Source organism: Diorhabda sublineata, chromosome 4, assembly GCF_026230105.1.
Source record: "Diorhabda sublineata isolate icDioSubl1.1 chromosome 4, icDioSubl1.1, whole genome shotgun sequence".
NCBI lineage: Eukaryota > Metazoa > Arthropoda > Insecta > Coleoptera > Chrysomelidae > Diorhabda > Diorhabda sublineata.
Genome location: NC_079477.1, coordinates 16,165,549 through 16,180,833, shown reverse-complemented (window position 1 = coordinate 16,180,833; position 15,285 = coordinate 16,165,549). Strand labels below are relative to the sequence as shown.

Here is a 15,285-nt window from a genome sequence, read left to right as displayed (position 1 = left end):
AGTGGGTATATATTAGGGTGGTCGTTAAAAATTAAATTTGTTGCGATGTCCTCTAAAAAGCTTCATTTTGATGAAAATAAAACTGCAATTTTTTTTAGTTCAAAACAACACGTGCCTCTACATGATCTAAGTTAGTTAAACGTTAAATTAAACTACTAGAACGATTTGTTTACAAAAGATGAAGGACAGAAACAATTCCTGATTCAATTCTTAAATGTTTACTAGCTGACCCTTGTATAGACAATGGAAGTATGATTTATTTAGGTTAATAAAGTATTCTTTATTTAAGTTACAAATATATTTCAAATTAAAATTCTTGATAGCTGTCTAGACATCAAAAATAATTATACATATTTTTACTATCAATTGGGCGAGAATATGCTACACATAGTTGTCAAATACAAAATTTGAAATGAGTCTTATTCTACATCAAGCTCATACTGGAGTGCTATTCGAAGAAATAAATCTGATTTAAATTGTTGGCATTGTTGGTTAATACCTGTACGACTGTGTACTATGAATCTGTGCATTTCTAATCGTTCTAATTGTCTCTATTGATTTCGTTCATCTCGTGCTTCTTGACTGTGATTGACATAACTGTGCCGAGCTCACACGCACATCTGCATTGTTTTGTTCGCTTAATCTTCATGCTCTTATACTTTGCATGACTAAATTTAATTGTTCGACGACTCAAATTTGTCCCTTAGATCTTGTTGGCATTGCTGACTGTACATGTAACATATAAATAAATCAAGTTAAAATACTTATTTGTGAAAAACATTAACTCAATATTGTATTCGTTTTCTTATTTGACTTATCTTTCACAATAATAAATAACGTACACGTTTCTGTTTTGATTTAAAACTATTTTCAAAAAATGTTGAGTACAATATGTACAGGTACGATAATGGCCGTTGTCTGCGGGAACTCACAACATCTGTTTATTTACATGAGAATAAAAACTGACTTCAGTTATTAATAAATAATTATTGCACTGTCACTGCTACGATCGATACAAAAAGGAAATTGAAATTGTAAATAAGAATTTATCATACTATAATTATTATATTCGATTGTCATCTTGCGAATCTGTGGATAAAATGAAAAAAAGTAAAAATCGCGATGGAAAAAAAGGGATTGATCGTAGAAGGGTGAGAAATTGAGAGTACAAAGTCACGACAAAAATCAACTAAAAATCTTTCCAAAAAAATTAAAGATTATAATCAACAAATAAAAAAAGGGGTTGATCGTTATCTAAAAAATAAAAAAAGTTAAGGGTGGACTACCCATAACATTTAGGGGAATGAAAAATAGATGTTGTTCGATTCTCAGACCTACCCGATATGCACACAAAATTTCATGAGAATCGGTCAAGCCGTTTAATTACAAACACCGCCACACGAGAATTTTATATATTAGATAGAAGAGAAGGCATTAAAAATCTGAAAAAAAGCTTACTTGAGGCTTTGTGAAAAGAAATCTAAATATTGAAATAACCTCGGACAAATGTAATTTTGAAATAAAAATATCAATTTGAATATCTTACATTTTTTATTTAATAGAGTAAATCAAATGGGAAAGTTTTTGAAATTAGTTTATTGTTATTTTCATCAAATATTGTTATTTTTATTGATTTAAGTCCTATAATTTCTAATATTTCGTGTAAAATTGAATTTTTCGTAAAAAATACTGGCATGTGTTTTTTTAAATTGGAAAAAAAATCCCAGCGTTTTTTTATCAAAAAAGCTTTTTAGAGGGTATCGCAAACTGATTGTAAGACGACTCAATATACTTTCTGTTTTATAAGTATTAAATGCTTTAGAATTACAGTCGAACTCCAATAATTCGAACTGCAAGGGACCGTAGCAAAAGTTCGAATTATCGAGGTGTTCGAATTATCGGAGTTGTGCACATTTACATACATATATGTATGCATTTCGATGCATCTTTCCATTTTATAAATAAATAAATAAATAAATATGTTATGGGTATATAACATGTTTATTTATTTATTTAAAATAATAATTTGTATACGTTTGAAGAATTTTTGGTCCTAAAAAGGACCGATTATTTATCTTAAAATAAAAAAAAATACATATATTTATTTTTTTTGTAAAGAAATCGGCTATGCTAGATTGCTTCATGCTGACGATTTTTTCCTTTGAAGCAAATCGAGTGATTCGACAAAATATCGTCGTCTTACCTAGAATCTGAAGATTCGAATTTTTCAATTTTTTTCAACACTAACAGTTCGAATTTTTTAATACATATGTACATACATAATTTATACAAGAAAAATTCGAATTTTTCAATTATTCGAACATCAAAAATTCGAACTTTTCAATTATTTAAACGCCAAAAATTCGAATTTTTCGGTAATTTTAACACAGAAAATACGAATTTTTTTGATAATTCGAACTTCAAAAGTTCGAATTATCGAGGTTTTTTTACATGTCAAGGGACCGACGCAAAAGTTCGAATTAACGAGGAATTCGAATTATCGGTGTTCGAATTATCGGAGTTCGACTGTATTGAATGTGAATTCATTTAAAGTAAAAAAATACTATATAGTATGCGTAACAATTAGTAAAAATTACTGTCGCACCAACTTTAGAAGTTCCAATCTCCCAACCAAGGGACCTCTTATCATTCATTCTCTAACTAATCTAAACTAACAAGTTTAGTCTATAGCTGAACTACTCTTGAGTCATTTTGAGAAGCAGATTAGCCAAGAGTTTCAATATTTTTTCATGCTATAGTACTGGTATGTGGACGACACTTCGCTAAATTTGATAACAACCCATAAAATGAACAGGTGGTTTAGTTAACAATATCATGTGACTCATAGTGGCTCATGTGACTCATCCCGAAAAAAGTGAACAACTTTTCTTTTGCTATATCTTTATTATCTACAATAAATTTTAAAATAAAAACATATAAAATTTTTATATTTTTGATATATATTGAGAATGTATTAGAATCGACTCCGGAGGGACATTCCGAGTGATGCTTTTCATTGTACTTATCCAATATAAAATAACCAGTATGCATTTTATGAACTAACGATTGATTCTTTTCCAACATAACAATGAAATATATAAGAAAAGGACTTTTTCTACGTCCGTTATAACATCCACGTTTTTTTTTCATTCATTTGCATTCATAGAGAATATAATTTCTGAATCTGTCAAAACGCGTGAAAAAAAGTACCGTAGAAGTTTTTTCATGCTTTTGCGTTAAAAAAAGTGCCGTAACGTGTCATTTTTTAACGCAATTATAAAATTGTTTTATCAAAATAGTGGGCTGTGAACGCTTTCTTTCTTATGTCAATTTGTTTCTCTGATAAACTGTCACACTTTTATTTCTTTGAACTCGTTAAATGTTGCACAGTTGTACTTTTAATATTACTATTACAAAATAAAAATTGATAAAAGTTTTTTCGAATTTTTTTGGGTTTAAAAAATTTTGTATGAAACTCGTGAGTAAAGTAACTTTTTTTCACTTGTAGGGATTGCCAAACCGTCCTACTCGGGAAAAAAACTATTATTTCACTCACTTGTTGCATAAATAACTATTATTGAGGATAGGTTTGCAAAATCTCTGCGAAATCACCTTTTTTGAAAACAAAAAATTGATTCTGGTACCTTTCAATCCGCTTTATACAAAATGATTAGAAACCATCTCATAATTAAAATAATGGTAGGGCAATACCAAAGATGAGGTACTAAATTTAGAGAAGAGTGGCATTCACGAAAGTAGCTGTAGTGACAAGTAGACAAGTAAGTTGGATGGATAAAAAGATCGGATATTGCCGAGTAAATGTATCCAACAATCAATTTTTGGATGCATTTAAAAGTATTGATTTTGTTAAATGTGAAAATAGTTTAAGCAGAAACAGCGTGCTTATTCCTTTAAAGTCCACTCTAAACATTAGCAGTTAAACAATGAATGTGAAATTTCCCGCCGAAGAAATTTTCCCGTTGGAATTCGTGCGAAGAAGTTCATTGCGCAGGAACATTTAGTATAAATAAGTTGGTCAAGTTAATGTTTACCACGATACCCTACACGGTATCCCTAGGCGCAGTAACGCGTCATCTCTCTTGCACAATGTGACGTCAAGTTAGAATCAAAATGTGAAGTATAATGTATGCTGTATACCCGTTAAAAAGTTTTATTTTGATTCCAAAAGTAATACTGGATGCAGAAATATATATATATATATATATATATATATATATATATATATATATATATATATATATATATATAAAGCGGTTTCTAATTGGGAACGTGGCAATTAAACACCAAACCAACTTTAATATATTTTCCCAGCTTTAGATTACTTATTTATTCATCGTTTGGGAAATAATTAATTAAGATTTTCGGTTTTTTTGAATTGTAATAATTTTTGTAAAAATTTCTTAAATCCATAGTATTCAATTCGATTCAATTCAATATTCAAAATGACATTAATAGAAATATTGATTAATTATCCTCTCGATCAAAGGGTCATGTCCACTGCTTCACCAAGTCTTTCTTTGGGAACCAAAGTATTTAAATTAGTGTTTTTGCAAGTAGCGACGGCATTATGATCTCATACTAGAAAGTACAATATTTTACAAGAAAATAACAGTTAGATCAACTCTATAATAGCCGCTAAACACAAACCCAAAAACCCAGTAAATACGTCCAACTCCAACCTAATCTTAATGGCCATGAAAACGTGACGTCATGCGCGGGGCGTTACAAATTTGAGCTGATAATTCAGCATACCGGTACATTTGTATCGTGATGTTTACTTTCAGTCCCTGAAGACGATGAACGGGTTATCGAAACGCGCGTCAGTACTAATTGTCAGTATTTGTGTAGTGGTAGCGTGTTCAGTAATTTTCTATAAAACAGTCTAAGCAAGTTTTGCTTATTATTTCAATAATACAATAGCAACCTAAGATCTTTACAGGTAACCTTATAAATTTCTCTCTCTCTCTCTCTCTCTCTCTCTCTCTCTCTCTCTCTCCCCCTAATTTTTTTGTAGGCGCCAATCTGGCTAGTGAATTGGATGTAAATAACCTTTATCAACCTAATTGATTAAAATTCATTTCATTTGATATGATAGAAATTATAACCTCAAAATAAGAGTATATTGTGTTTTTGTTATATTTACTAGTAATTTTCGTGTAGAATTCATATCGAATAATCTCACACCTTCAAACAAGTAGCAGCAACTAAGTATATTTAAAAAATTATTAACATTTTTTTCCCACATTTTCACCTAAGTTCTGTGACGTTTCTAGAATGATAAATCAACATTTTCTTTTGTTTTCTTGTTTTGAATCCAGCTACTTATTCTGTCTTTCATTTGGATTTAGAACTGATTGTTTTTTTATGTTTTCTTAACGAATATAAAATTTTGAAACTTATACTTATAGTTAGTTAACCTATTTTTTTTCAAACAATGAAAAAATTATGATTAATATTTATTCTGTCACTAGTTTACGCAATTACATAGATTAATTTATATTACAAATCATTTTAAATAGATCTGATCGTTCACCTGTTTTTGATCTGTGGACTGAAACTTTGGACTGTCATTACAGTACCTTGTGATTGAATGATTATTTACTATATTGATATTCGCTGTAATCTCAAGTTTTTTTGTTTTTGTGTATCGATAAGACTGGAATCCAATGTTGATTACAATAATATAAAAAATGAATGAAGGTATATTATAATAGTTCTATTCTTACACAAAGGAATAAACATATCCAGAAAGGACTCTTTAGGCCCAATTTTATAAGTGTAGTTTAATCAAACCTAAGTTTAAACTACAGATGTCGACTTTTTGACGTTGTATACAAACTACTGTTTAAACGTTACCGGTGGTTTTGGGGTGGTTTAAATTTTGTTTAACATAAACGAAAGGTCCGAACCTACCTTTTTCAAATTGTTCACATTTTTCAATATTCAACAAGGGTTTTCGTAAAATGGTTTAAGAGTTACACTTCATATTTAATGAACTCGGCAATGATGGTGAAGAAATTATCAACATTTTCGACGCGTCTAGTAAATATTTAAATTTTCCCACTTATTTTTCAAATTTGTTGTGCTTCTATAAGAGAATTTTGATATTGAAATTCTATGTAGATTATGAAAGCTTTTCAAAAATTACTAGCAAATTAGAAAAAACTTGCCTAGTCTAAATATCTGTTTGAGAGAGAGAGAGAGAGAGAGATAAATGCTTTATTGACAAAAATGGTTACAATTTGAAGACAAAAGTTTGTAAAAATTAAAAAACAAACAGAAAAATAGCTAAATAAAGTCTCGATAAATCTTAATACTTTGTTAATATTCTTATCGAAGTTTGACAATACGTCATAATTCCATGATAATGATTTTGGTGTTTAGAACCACACTCTATTAAAAATTAAAACATACTGAAGTGTCCCTAATCGTTTATAGTCATATTAAGGGTAGGGATCTTCAACTTTTATCATTTTTTGGTTAACTTACTTTCGTTTTGGTAGAATGGTAAAATAATTATTCAATCTTCATTTCCTAACGGTCTATCACTACACTAATAGCATGCCATTGGTTTTTATTTTGTACCAAATTTTCTTCACTATTGCCGAACCCCAAGTATTGTTGCATGGGATTTGGTCGAAACAAAGCCTAGGATATTGATTACGTTTTCATCTGAATGTCTTTTGGCGAGGATCTTATTTTTACCGCCGTTTAGAATCAGTTCTTATATTTTAATCAACATAGACAAAATCAGTTATGCTTTGAGTTTGTTCTATTCTATACAAACATCGAACTTTTTTGCATATAAATAAGTTAATAATTTATTGCATTAATACTTACTTTTTTTAGGTGGATATAGAAATAAATGGAGAGCCACAAGAAATTCACATGAAACTTGGAGAAAGTGGAGAAGCTTTTTTTGTAGAAGAACTAGAAGATGATGATGATGAAGAAATTCCAGAACATTTGGCCACGTCACCAATACCTGTGTCAGAATTCGAAAACATGTTTAAGAAACAAGTAAGGATACTCATTTAAATATTTTTTTTTTTGGAAATATTGTGAAAAATCTTTTACTCAAATGCACCGTTTTCAAAAACTAATATTATTTAGTCAATTTACTCAAATTAATCCTTTTTCAATGAACGAATCTGCCTAGCTCAGGTTATTCTGACGACATAACGAAAATATGCGAAGTGGAAGATGTCAAATAGGTCAGAAGTAGAAGAGACTGTAGAAATCATGTGGATAGAGTGGTAGTTTTTGAACAGAAGTATGTCCCAAAAAACGAGTAAAAAGAAATCTTCTAAAGGATGACATATTATCCATGGTGTAAAAACAATCGCTACATTTGTAATTTTCTCTCTTAAATGTAAAATGTCCCAATTGTATCTTATGGTTGCAGAACAGGCCAGCGCTTCCATTTTAAGCGAATTGAGTCCTTTGTTAACATTCCCATCCATTGGCAACAAGAAATCATAGCAAAGCAGAGGAATCCAATTGTATGGTAAAGGTACTAGGAGATAGTTTTCACACAACTATCGACTTTTCATCTTCATTTGAATTTTGCTAGGTTACTACCAACTTATTTCCTAATTTAATATTGAAAGTACAGAATGTATGTATTGTTGAAGTCTCGTGTTCGTGTGTATATTTCAGTAGTTATAGTTCTACAAAATTGTAGAAAACCCAATCCTCAATCTAAAGCCCCAGGCCTCAATCTAAAGCTTACCAATACCAACCTATTATTCTAATGACACTTCTCATTGCATGAGAAGAAAACTGTTCTCCTGTAAATTCTCTATTATGGACTTATTATGACCGATTTTGTAACCAGACGATACAATTATTAATATCTATTTTTATTTTTACCTCAGATAACAAAAGATCGGAATAACGTGAAGAAATGTTGCAAATTTTGAGAGATTCCAAACATAATCTATTTATTCACTTATTGTTTCAGGGAAGGCGGCTAAGCTTGGAAGATATTTCCAATTTAGGATTGGAAAATGAAGCAAATGATTATAAAACACGTCGCAATACTGCTGATAATGAGAATAGCAAAACACGTGAACGAAATTTCATTAGAAGACAATTGGTTTTAGGTAATTTGGAAATCAACGAAAATTCAGCAGAAGAAATGACATTATCTATGATATCAGGAAAACACAGCAGCGAAGATTTAAGTAAAAGTCATAACGATATATCGGAAACCATATTTAAAATGGATAGCTTAGATATAGAAAACAGTAAGGTGAGAAATTTATAATTTATTATTCCAATCATTTAGAAAATGTCCAACCTTGCCATGGCATCAATAAAATATGCTGGATTTTTGAGGTGAATTTTCAATAAATAAAATCAAGATACATGGAAAGGTGTGGTATTACACTCTTAGTCTGAAATTTATTCACAATTTAAAAACAACGGCGCTGCTTTTCTATACGTTTCATAGCTATTCCTCGCCCAATTGAAACAATATCAATTTATCTTTCAAAAGTTAATGATATTGTCACTTATCGTTAGAGCAACATACTTGTAATTTCCATTGTTATCCAGTTTCTTCAAACTAATTCCAATGCAAATAATTGTATCTGGATGTCCATAATAATATTTATCTAATTTTCTTTGTGATAATTTTCGATATTTTGAAATTTTTTTCCAAATTTATATTTTCAATGAACATCTTACATTTTTTTAATTCAATAATAATGTATACAGGGTGTCCTAATTTAGAGCATTGACGTATTCGTTGATTTTGTTAAATGGAAACACTACCATTTTCATAGCTTCTCTTCTTTGTCGGGTGATTTAATAAGTAGGCGGCTATTCAATCCAGTGTGACAACATGACCTATCGACCATAGGTACTGTAAATTTTTTTACTCTATACCTTAGAGTTTTTTTAGAAATAGAATAGTTAGTTTTCCTTAGCTGTGTATTCTATTTCTGTTAATGTGTCTCAGATTTGTTGTTAATTTAATATTTAATAATCACAACTAAAATAGGGTGTGTAAATTGTAGATACAAATATTAAATTTTTATTCCTCTTCAGTTACAAAATAATAAAAGATAAGAAAGTTATGACAAACGAGTAATCAGATAGTTAAATCTAATTATTTTAAGTAAAGTAAAATTGATAATATGTTAGCTTTTCACAATTCTAAACATCATATTTTTAATGTCTTGGGGCGACGTCACGTTACAAGCATATCTTATCCGTGCTTTTAGCTTCTTAAGATTTGCAAAAGTACATCATAATAATAATTGTGAAGAATTGAAGTATCGTGATCTCGATGGCCATTCAATAGGTCACCATCTATTTCTAGTAAGTAACATCAAGAGTCTTTGCGAAATGGGAAGGTGTACCGTTAATATGTATAGATTTGAAATTTTTCAATCGCGGCATTAATTCTTCTTGCAAAAATATCAAATCTACTCCATTAAGAGTTTCGTAAAAAAATATTACTATATTAATATAACTTAATTTTCTTCACTCCCTGATCACTTTTTCCCAATTGCGACAATGTTCTTGATTTACTTCACCAGTTACCATAAACATACATTAATCAGAACATGGAATGTTCTTTTCTAGAATGTTGCTTGTGTCTAATTGATCCATGATTTGTTCACAATAGATAATTATATAGATGAAATTTATATGCCTAACATAAGTTAATCTAAATAAGGACTTTTAAGAACTAGTGGTACTGACGAATGGCTGGTTTCAGCATCATAACATATTCGTTTGGACAGATATTTATGTAGGATTGAGATTATTGCTGTACTCCATCCCACAGCCACGCATGAAACACAAGTTGTCTTCAAGCAGCCTAAAGCTAGCAATAGCAGTCATAGATGAACTACATATAGTAGTTGAGCCAGTCGTGAATAAGACGCAGACGACAAAGACTACTCAATTAAGACGATTTTCCGCTCATTTAACGTATCACATATACGAATATTTTTACTATCAATCTTACTTACATTATTTAAATTTTATGTAAGTAAAGTGTTTCCATTGGGTAAAATCCATATAAATAAAGTGTTTTCCATGTACCCGGCTTTTAACGAAGAAAAACCATAGACAACCAGACAATCACAACAGTAATATTACTCAGTAATTTTAATGTCACACTAAGGGCAGTTTATGAATGTGTACATGTTTTTCTTGGAAAGAGCAGATTTTAATACATATTGATATTTTTAAATCGCAAAACATTTCGTCGTCTCAAAAACCACAAAATTATCATCTAGCTTGCTGGCTTCGTATAGATTGTTAATGAATGGAAGTTGTCCGTTCATTAACAATCGACAAGTATCAAGATATAATCTTTTTCAATTTGTATTGTTTTGTAATTGGTATTTACATTAAACAAATTCAATGATAACGTCATACCTATAAATTTAGACACCCTGTATACATATTATTATTGTATGTAAACAATACTGGTTAGAACTAATAATGGAAAGATCTACATTGCTAATATTTCTTCAGTTGCTTAGACTTTCGATTTTTCAAAAAATCATGACGAAAAGAGATATTAAGACAAACTCATTTCACCATGATTTTCAAGGTATGCTTTTATTTTTTATTTCTAGCTGGTTACAGTTTGTAACTTTATGCTGTTCACCAGTATTTACATTTTGCTTTATATACAGAATATATCACAAACATTGACAACTACTATCACTTAATATTTTTCTGTAAATGTGAGTTCAGAGGAGCTTGTTCCAGATAATCTTTAGTTGACTCCCAATTTCTGATTATAATGGAAGTAGATCTCAAATTTGTATTTTTATTTAGAATGCCCAGGTTTCTATTATATTGTCACAATCTGCGATTAATTCCAAAATAACTCATTCTAACCATCATATAGGTAACTGAAGATTTTTTAAATTTTGGCAAGAGCCCTTCACAAAAGAGTTTTTTTATAGAAACACTTGAACCTGTGAAGGTGTTCTCTGAAGTATACATATGCATGTATGTATGTATATTTGGATACCATGTACACCGTGAGGATCTAATATACCTCCCTATCTTGCTATGATACCGGGATACTCAGTGTTTAAAGCTGTTCTATTAATCCCACGATAAAATTATACGTTAACCTCAAATTATTACTAAAAATTGTTTATTGAAACTTCAATATTCTCTTTTCTATTCTTCCAAAAAAAAACTACAAAGAAATTTTCATTTAGATATAGGGTTATAAGCAAAAACTCTCTATTTTCTATTGCAGTTTTTGATATCTAGTGTCTAATATATAATTTGTAGGCTGAAGAATTGAAGTCTGAAAATATAGCTCCGGTATCTACTGCTACATATACCAAAAGTACAGATGATCCTTCTACAGAAAGTAAGAGTAGTAAAAAACGTCGAAAAAGATTGCGAAGAAAAAATGCTCCAAAGAAATCATCAAGTATTAACCAAATAAGCGCTAGTCAAGCTTCAGAAAATTTAGAAAATAATGATACAATTACTGATAGAAGTTCATTGGATAGTAATGGTTCTGAACCAGATCTCAAGGAAATCCAATCGTAAGTTCAATTTTCTTTTATATAACATGTTTAAAAACTAATTTCCAAAATTTTTTTAGGAAATCCAGAAATAATGAGGATATATTGCGGGCCGATACTTCAAATATTAAAAAAATCGATGCTGATTTTCATTTTTTCAGCGATACTGAACTAACAAAAAATGGAAATGTTGATTCCAGAGCCGCGTCTCCTGTCAATGTTGAAGCTGTGTTGTCTGACACAGAATTTGAAGTAAAGGGAAGAAAAGGTTAGTATAGAAAGGGATATATTATTACACCACCATCACCTAAATGATACTACAGTTTAGTCTTTCTTTTTTAATATCTTTACTACTTTCTTCCCCCTATTCACTTCTGAATACAAGTCTTCATCTATTTCTAATCTAATCTATTTTATCCGGCTAATATTCCGAGTAAGATCGCTTTGCTCTGAATCTTGAAACAGTTCTCAGAATTGTTTTAACGTTTCGATGCTTATCAAATAGCCATTTTCGACAGTCGTTTTTGTATTTACCAAAGTTCAATTCGAAAAATGGAAAAACCAGCAGTAGCTTTAATTTGTGCGTTTGCTGAAGTTTTTTTTTAAATGAAGAAGATGAAATGGAAGTATATCCAAAGAGCATAGACTTTACTCAATAGATTTTCTTAAGATTTAGTGAAAACCAATTTAATTATTATTTTCGAATGAATCTGAAAACATTTGGAAACCTGATTTTAAATATCCGTAATGTTTATTTACAAGCTACAAGTTATTCAAAAACGGATTCATCCAAATAGTGCATTGTCATGCTTTGGTGTTATGCAGTTAAGAATTTAAAAAGGCAATTTTTGTATTTCCATAAGACTCCATACTTCACTAGTTACTGTTCTAATCACTTGACTCAAATTATTTTGGGCAAATTTTTTTTGTTATTCGATTACTGTTAGGTAATTACCACGATAAATGTGTAAAACCTAGGACCATGTGATACAAATGACTCTATGCTCGCTATGTTAGGCAAACAACATTACGGAACGCAACTATTGAGCAACTCCACGATATCGGGGTCAATTTTCATATAGATTCAATATTAGTAATATAATGATCTAATAGGAAAGCCTTTAACATTATGAATACAGGGGATCAAAAGGATTTATGTTCACTCTACTATCTAATTTATCTTTAATTAATGGAGTACATATTTTCTGAAGATAATAATTTTTTTGAACTTTTCAAAAAAATATATAGCTCCTAGGCTAATGGAGGTTGCTTTATTTGACTTGTCCTCAATAAAATAATCATCAATAATCCATTACTAGACGCCTCTTTCTTTCTCTCACATGCTTTTCTGTCTAGGGATCATCTTCAAATCATTTGCCCATTATATTTGTGATATATCTCTTTCTTGTACTTGTAGTTGTACTTGTAGTTCCACAATCCTCTTTATCTCAAAGTATATTTAGAGAATATTTGTTCAGTTATATATAGAAATATACGCATGCATCCAGCTGTTACATATCCTATCTTCCAGTGTTATATTTAGTATTTCTTCTTTCATTGTCTGATTGAATAGTTGGGGTTGAATGCTACCGCCTCATTAGAGGTGAATGAATTCTCATCGAGCCACTTCACTTAGATAGGTGGATTTTTTTTACTTTCTGACAAAAACAACTCAGAGAACTCAATAATGGTGAAGGTCATTTGAAACGGAGGAAACATGAGCAAACAAAGCTAAGCTGATATATTCTTGCTAAATTTCTAAGTTGCAACTGAAAATACTTTTTAACAATCAATAAAATATCAGTTAGACTGGCTGATTGTTTTCATTACTTTTGTGAAACTAACCTTGTTACAATCATATTAACATTAAGTTCAAATTTATGGTAATTCTCGCACAGTTGCGTCTTCAGACCGATTATGGCCGGAGATCTAATCGTCTTGAACACGCCAGATTTTTATTCGCAAACTGATAGTCGTATCTTATATGGCAGAGAGTCGTGGTTTAGATGTATCCAATAATCAATGTTTTGTACTTGTTAGTGTTATCTTCGGTCATCATTACTCACTTGTGGTTCATAGTTAGTGTGATAGAAATTTACCTTTGATGAGTCAACCGTGGTTTTTCATAATTTTTATACGCAGCGCTGTCAAACCGTTGAGTATTAGTTGAAGTGATCATGATAACGTTAGTTTTGAATTTTTTAAGCATTTTTCCATATTTATTATTGTACTGTTTCTATAATCATATAAATCTTTTATTTTCTGTTCTGGAGAGATCTGGTGGTCCTTCGATTTGTTAATAGCTTTAAACCGCGATTAAAAAGATTGTACGAATTTTCATCAATAAATATAGTCCACTTACAACATCTCAAATCGTAAAAAACAATTCGTCTATTGGGTAAATCTAACCTAGTTGATTTGCCATTGTTGTTGCTGGCATTTATTTACTTCACTTTAGAAGAGCTGGCAGCCGCACATAAAAGTAAAAGATTCGTTCTGATTAGTGGTAACTTGGTACAAAGGCAAGAGTCTTGAATCTTCTCAAGCAATGTGCAAAATTCGTTATAAGCAATATTTTTTCTTGAAGAAATTGCACGCAATTTATTTTAGTTTTAATCTTGCTTTATGTCATGCAACCTGAATATATTTTCTATACCAAGCATGTTTTATTATTGGGTACATTTTAATTTTTATAATCGCTAACTATCGTGAGTACATGCCTTTTACTACAATATTTTAAATATCTGTTTGAAATGAGAGCGATAAGGTTTTATGTTATGTTGAAAAGAGGAAATGAGTTGATAATCAATTGATAAGATATATGTAAACACAATAACAATAATATATCATGATTCAGTGGTACTTAGATATATAACAGAATTGTAAGTTATTTGCTTTAATATAATTTATCCTTTATTTTATTGCTAACATTTTAGTAGTATATGCGTGTCATTATAGCGCTTCCTGGTAAAAAAATAAGCAAAAAAAGGTTTTGAGAATCACTTTGTAAGTGAATCAAGAATGAATGATATCAAATTGTATGCTTTTGCCACTGGCGTGTACCATAATCAAACAATGAAATTTAATTTAATAATTTCCATTTCATAGAATCCTTTGCTTTGCAGCTTCATTACTCAATTTGTACTGTTTTAGGTGTTATCATTAAATTAGGATTATATACAAAAAAATATCATAGAATTACTAAAGGTTATAATACCAAGATATTTAAATAAGTAGCTCAGCATAAAAATTAATTGAGATGAATAGATAAAAGCATGATTCAAATTTCACTTACCTAATAAATAGTATTGCTCAAAATATGTCTCTTCAAACTCCTTATTTCACTATCCTCTGACTTTTCAGTGATACCAAGTGGGTTGTAAACTATTGTATTCTTTATTATTAACACATAAGTCGTGTGACTTACTAAGAAAAACACATTTTTTTCTGCTAAAAATGGATAATCATTTCAAAGCTTCTCTAACTTCTCGATGCCATGCTTGCAGAACGATTTGTCTTTTGTCCCAAAATAGGCTACAGTTTCAGCAATTGCTTCTTCATTTGAGCTGAATTTCTTACCGGTGAGCATTTTATGATATCAGCAAATAGTCACTAGTCATTGGGAGCAAAATCTGGACTATACGAGGGATGAGGAAGCAAATCGAAGTGTAATTCGTTGAATTTAATCATCGTTGCCATCGAGATATGAATCGGAGCATTGTCTTGGTGAAACAGTGGTTTTTTA

The 15,285-nt window shown here is 30.3% G+C and overlaps 1 protein-coding gene across 7 annotated transcripts in view; it reads left to right on the top strand.

Annotated features, from left to right (window-relative positions):
• Positions 1-15,285, top strand: part of LOC130443613 (phosphatidate phosphatase LPIN3) — an 84,167-nt gene that overhangs the window by 52,053 nt on the left and 16,829 nt on the right. For all 7 annotated transcript variants that reach the window (XM_056778394.1, XM_056778393.1, XM_056778392.1 and 4 more), the window contains 4 exons: positions 6,871-7,041; positions 7,985-8,275; positions 11,299-11,561; positions 11,621-11,808. In XM_056778394.1, coding sequence (XP_056634372.1) covers positions 6,871-7,041; positions 7,985-8,275; positions 11,299-11,561; positions 11,621-11,808 — 913 coding nt within the window. The remainder of the gene's footprint in view (positions 1-6,870; positions 7,042-7,984; positions 8,276-11,298; positions 11,562-11,620; positions 11,809-15,285) is intronic.